Genomic DNA, 6,423 nt, shown 5'->3' on the forward strand with positions numbered 1-6,423 from the left:
GGGCCGACTGTAGGCAGAGCAGGGCTATAGGTGGGCTGTGGCTTGGGTGGGGCCCTGGGCGGGGCCGACTGTAGGCAGAGCAGGGCTGTAGGTGGGCTGTGGCTGTGGGTGGGGCCATGGGCGGGGCCGACTGTAGGCAGAGCAGGGCTGCAGGTGGGCTGTGGCTTGGGTGGGGCCGTGGGCGGGGCCAACTGTAGTCAGAGCAGGTCTATAGGTGGCTGTGGCTGTGGGCGGGGCCGACTGTAGGCAGGGCGGGGCCGACTGTAGGCAGAGCAGGGCTGCAGGTGGCTGTGGCTGTGGGTGGGGCCATGGGCGGGCCGCCTAGGCAGAGTGGCACTATGGGCTGACCTTGGACGTGGTTAGGGCCTAGTACAGCATATTACTGATCAGGGCGTGGTCACAGCAGGGTGGTGTCCTAGGTGCCCCTGGGGCTAGGGGACTTCCTCACAAGCTCAGTGGGCACTTCAGGGGTCGCCCTGCTGCACACCACGGAGGGCTTGTCCACTAGCTTTGGCTCTGGCTCCGCATCCTTAGGTCACGTGACCATGTAATCAGCCTTCCCTTTGACCCTGGGCTGGAACCCCAGCCTCCCTCTGCCTCCCCCGGCTCAGATACTCACTTGGAAGGAGAAAGGACATGCACCCCCACCCGCGCTAGGCCCACACGCCCCCTGCTGCAGGGAGTGTGGGGAGGGTGGGTTCTAGGATGGCCATGTTGCAGCCAAGGACGCTGAGGCGCTGGGTGACAGGTCCGCACAGCCATGGCGGACAAGTGTCTCTGGAGCCTCTCCCAGAGGTTGGCCCTGCTGGGGCCCCAGGTGATGTGCCCTGTCCCAGGAGCAGGGGCAGCCTCAGTGTCCTGAGCTCTACGGCACCTGAGAATTCCTGGCCCCATGAAGGCAGCATGGGCCAAGAGCACACCAGGGTCTTTTCTGCAGGTGGACCCCACGCCCTTCTACGAGGCCTGTGTGCACGACTCATGCTCCTGTGACACGGGCGGGGACTGTGAGTGCTTCTGCTCTGCTGTGGCCTCCTACGCCCAGGAGTGTACCAAGGCGGAGGCCTGCGTGTTCTGGAGGACGCCGGACCTGTGCCGTAAGAGCCCCCCCGAACTGGACCTGGGGCTAGCGGGGGGCTGGGAGGGCTGCCCTGTGGGCTGGGGTGGCACATCCAGGCAATGGGTGTGCGTGACCGCCCTTTCCCCACCTTCCCTGGCTTCCTTCTTTGGGGCCCCATGGACCTGGGATGGCACAGCAGGCTTGATGTGTCCGTGCCCCAGCCCCCCACCCCAGATTTGCCTCATCCTGGCCTGTGCCTGAGCCCCCATCTCCGGCGTCTGACCCCGGCCCCGCCTCCCCCCAGCCATATTCTGTGACTACTACAACCCTCCGCATGAGTGTGAGTGGCACTATGAGCCGTGTGGGAACCGGAGCTTCGAGACCTGCAGGACCATCAACGGCATTCACTCCAACATCTCCGTGTCCTACCTGGAGGGTGAGCAGGGCGGGCCTGAGGGGGCTGACGGCAGACGGGCCTGGAGGGTGAGCGGGGCAGCTGGGGAGGGGATGATGGCAGATGCGCCTGGAGGGTGGGTGGGGCAGGCCTGGAGGGGGGATGGCAGACAGGCCTGGCCGTGTGGGGTTGAAGGCTGTTGTTTCCTGGAGACCTGTGGGGACACGCAGAGGGAGGCCTGACCCTCAGGGCACCCTCAGCCCAGGGCGGCCAGGCTCCTCTTGCTGCAGGGTCAGGAGGGAAACCGGAAGTGGTGGGGTGGGAGGTACTCAGGTCCATGCAGAGCAGGGCGGGTTGGGGAATATTTCAGGCACAGGTCAGCAGAGTCCCCGGTAGGTGCTGGCATCTGAGCTGAGAACCAGTGACGTGAAGAAGGGTGCGGTGGGAAATTTGGGAAGGAGAATTCCGCCATGGGAGAGGAATGTGGGTCTTGGGACTCAGGGCTGCTCTTGAGACTGGGTAGGGCCCCTCAGCGGGCAGTGTTCAGGCACAGTGCAGGGGGAGATCCAGGTCTTGCCTTTCTAATCCCTGGGTTTCCCAGAGGGGCATCCTCCAGAGAAGAGCCTGCCAGGGTGGAGACGGTGGGTGGGGTGTGGTGGACTGCGGTGGTCCCAACTCCATGCCCTGTGTCCACCAGGCTGCTACCCCCGGTGCCCCAAGGAGAGGCCCATCTATGACGAGGACCTGAAGAAGTGTGTCACTGCGGACAAGTGTGGCTGCTACATTGAGGATACCCACTACCCGCCTGGAGCGTCGGTTCCCACCGAGGAGATCTGCAAGTCCTGGTACCTATACCACGTGGCAGGGGTCTGCACATATGGGCACATGGGTACACACACACACGTGAGCACACAGTGCATAAACACACAAACATTCCACAGGGATGCACATGCACACAAATGCACATGGCATACCATGTGCACACACAATCACACGTACGCCCAATTCACACATGCATGGATGCTGACATGCAGGCACAGTCACACAGTCACACATGCACACACAGTCACAGTTACACATGCACACACAGTCATGCAGTCACATGTGCAGACACAGCCACACATGCACACACAGTCATGCAGTCACATGTGCAGACAGTCACACATGCACACACACAGTCACATATGCACACACAGTCATGCAGTCACATGTGCACAGTCACACATGCACACACACAGTCATACATGCACACTCAGTCACAGTCACACATGCACACACAGTCATGCAGTCACATGTGCAGACACAAGCACACATGCACACACACAGTCACATATGCATACACAGTCAGTCACACATGCACAGTCATGCAGTCACATGTGCACAGTCACACATGCACACACACAGTCATACATGCACAGTCAGTCACACATGCACACACAGTCATGCAGTCACATGTGCACAACCATACATGCACACACACAGTCATACATGTGCACTCAGTCACAGTCACACCATACACACACGCTCAGTCACACATGCACACACTCTCACAGTCACAGTTACACATGCACACACAGTCACACCATGCATACACTCTCAGTCACACATGAAAACATGCACAGATACCGACGTGCAGGCGCACCAGTCATACAGTCACACATGCACACACTCTCAGTCACACATGCACAGTCACACATGCATGGACACAGACACACAGTCACACTTCAGTCACACCATCACACATGCACACACAGTCACACGTGTACACATGCCTAGACACAGATACCCAGGCACTTACTCAGTCACACAGTCACTCAGTCACACAGTCACACACTCACACAGTCACAGTCACACACTCATACAGTCATACAGTCACACATGCACACGGTCACACATGCATGGACACAGACACACAGTCACATGCTTGAGTCACACAGTCACACATGTACACATGCATGGACACAGACACACAGTCACACACTTCAGTCACACAGTTACATGTGTACCCATGCCTAGACACATATACCCAGGGATGTACTCAGTCACACAGTCACACACTCACACAGTCATACAGTCACACATGCACACAGTCACACATGCATGGACACAGATACACAGTCACATACTTCAGTCACACAGTCACATGTGTACACATGCCTAGACACAGATACCCAGGCACGCACTCAGTCACACAGTCGCACAGTCACACATGCATGGACACAGACACACAGTCACATACTTCAGTCACACAGTCACATGTGTACACATGCCTAGACACAGATATCCAGGCACGCACTCAGACACACAGTCGCACAGTCACACATGCATGGACATAGACACACGGTCACACACAGGCACACAGCCACGCAGGCACACGGGAGCCAGGCCACGGAGGCATCAGTCCCTGCCTCACTGGGGTGGGGTCTTCTGTTCTCATCCCGTCCTCTGGGTCTGGCTTTTCCTTCCTCTCCTTGTACCTGCTCTGTTCCCACAGTTAGGACCCAATGGGGGGGCTCTTCCGGAGCTGGCTTTTGGGGCAGTGCCCAGGGGCTTTGGGCTCCGCACTGGCTGCATGGGGATACCAGAGGTCTGAGCAGGGCTGGCACAGCATGGGGGGACGCCAGGGGGAACACCGGGGGCTGAGCGGGGCAGACGTGGCGCCGTGGGGTGGACCTGCAGCCGTCTGCTTGCTTTGCAGCGTGTGCACCAACTCCTCCCAAGTTGTCTGCAGGCCGGAGGAAGGTGAGCTGCCCTTCGCCCCCAGCCCTGCGGTGGTCGGGCCCATCCCCGGGAAGCCTGTGGAGCTTGGATGGGCGGGGGATGCTGGTCTCCTCCCAGGTTCTGCCCCTTGGGTCCCCCCCACTGGCTCAGACCCAGCTCTGATGTGCGTCAGCCCCGCGGGGCTCCTGTAACACACTTGTCTCTTCTGGGGTGCCGGTGCCCTGTGGGGACTCTCTGTTACCCTCTCCCGTGATCCAGCTTCTGTGTTCCGATGGGATTCCCTTTATTCAGAGAGGGGCTCCGGGGCGAAGGCAGTCCCACTGGGGCATTTGCCTGCCACTTGTGGGAGCTTGGGCACACCCGTCTTCCCCCGACCCTGCTCCCGATGAGGTGATCTTGGCCTCACCGTCACCTGCAGGAAAGATTCTCAATGAGACCCAGGATGGTGCCTTCTGCTACTGGGAGATCTGTGGCCCCAATGGGACGGTGGAGAAGCACTTCAACATCTGTGGGTCCACTACGCTACGCCCGTCCACGCTGACCACCTTCACCACGGTCACCCTCCCCACCACCCCCACCACCTTCACCACCACCACCACCACCACCCCCCCGACCCCCAGCACAGGTGAGGCCCCCTGGTGCCCCAGTGCTTTCTCGGGCTTTCACCTTCCTCTGCATCCTGCCTCCATTTCGGGGGCAGACCCTGGCCCGGTGCACAGCAGCTGCAAAGTAAGGTGACATTCCTGTGCAGTGGGCAGGACGGGGATGGGGGGGCGGAGGCTGTGCCCTGACTCCCCTCGCCTGGTGAGTTGAGATGGTAGCATCCTGACCACCTCCCCAAACCCAGGTCATGGTGGAGGATGACTTGAGATTTCTGAAAACCGGCAGGGAAACATCCCTAAGGGTTAGAGAAATCAGAGAAATTTCCTTATTTGCCCCTGCATTTGTTCTGGCTGAGATCCTGCCTAACAAGCCAACAGGGGTACGGCAGCCACAGAAAAAAGAAGCTTTAAAAATTAAGACAAGATTTCCGAAGATCTCGAACTATATAATGACGTCCTTTTTTCTTTCTGCTTTGTTGCAGTTTCACCGATAACTCCGGGTAAGTGACGGTGGCGATGTTCATGGTGAACACAGGGTGGGAGGAGCGAAGTTTGCAAAATCACCTGCAGGGCGCTTCCTTCAGGCCCAGATGTGAGGCGGGGGAGCTGCACTCCTCTGCTTACGGACCCAAGATGGGTGTATTTTGGGGACTTGGTTCAGGGTTTGCTGAGGTCAGGGACTCAAGCAGGACCTGAGTGGCTGTGGGTGACAATATTGCTGGTTAAGAGCGGAGACAAAGCTCTTTCAGGCACACTTCCTACTGGAATGGGTGGTTCTCTTGCTATTCATTCCTCGAAAAAAGTCTCGAAAATAGCCGAGGAAAGGGTCCGTCACACCAGGTGTGGCCCTGGGTGGCCCCGTCTCTCTGGGCACAGGTTTTCAGCTGCAAAGTGAGGATGGAAGTGGTGTCTAGCCCTGAGCTCTCTGGCCCTGCACTCCGGGTTTTGGCAATGACAGGGAAAAGAGAGGTTGCATCTGGGGGACGGGCATGGAGGTCCCCGGGTCCTCTGAATCCAGGTGGCTTCCTGGAAGTGCCTCTCCCTGGAGTGAGTCACCACAGCTGGGTTTCGCTTCCCTAGAGCCGTGCTGCCGCTGGTCTGACTGGATCAACGAGAACCACCCCAGCAGCGGCAGCGATGGTGGTGACCGAGAGACGTTTGATGGGGTCTGCAGCGCCCCTGAGGACATCGAGTGCAGGTCCGTCGAGGCGCCACACCTCAGCTTGGAGGAGCTGGGCCAGAAGGTGCAGTGCGACCTCTCCGTCGGGTTCATTTGCAAGAATGAAGACCAGTTTGGAAATGGACCATTTGGACTGTGTTACGACTACAAGATACGTGTCAATTGTTGCCGGCTCATACCTGAGTGCATCACCTCTCCAACAACCACCACTCCCCGCCCTCCACCAACCACCACGACCACCATACCACCAACCACCACAACCACCCCTCCAAGCCCTCCATCAACCACCACGACCACCACACCACCAACCACCACTTCCAGCCCTCCATCAACCACCACAACCACCGCTCCACCAACCACCACAACCACCCCTCCCAGCCCTCCATCAACCACCACGACCACCCCTCCACCAACCACCACTTCCAGCCCTCCATCAACCACGACAACCACCACTCCACCAACTACCACA

General features: G+C 58.8%; 1 protein-coding gene across 1 annotated transcript in view; it reads left to right on the forward strand.

Moving 5' to 3' along the window:
• Nucleotides 1-6,417, forward strand: part of LOC116547188 (mucin-2-like) — a gene marked incomplete at both ends in the record, with an annotated part of 10,245 nt that extends 3,828 nt beyond the window's left edge. Inside the window, 6 exons of the mRNA XM_032273224.1 lie at nt 938-1,094; nt 1,362-1,493; nt 2,149-2,296; nt 4,150-4,193; nt 4,591-4,797; nt 5,855-6,417. Of these exons, the coding sequence (XP_032129115.1) occupies nt 938-1,094; nt 1,362-1,493; nt 2,149-2,296; nt 4,150-4,193; nt 4,591-4,797; nt 5,855-6,417 (1,251 nt within the window). The remainder of the gene's footprint in view (nt 1-937; nt 1,095-1,361; nt 1,494-2,148; nt 2,297-4,149; nt 4,194-4,590; nt 4,798-5,854) is intronic.
• Nucleotides 6,418-6,423: the final 6 nt, after the last annotated feature.

Source organism: Sapajus apella, unplaced genomic scaffold, assembly GCF_009761245.1.
Source record: "Sapajus apella isolate SASKATOON/1434 unplaced genomic scaffold, GSC_monkey_1.0 scaffold2319, whole genome shotgun sequence".
Lineage (NCBI taxonomy): Eukaryota > Metazoa > Chordata > Mammalia > Primates > Cebidae > Sapajus > Sapajus apella.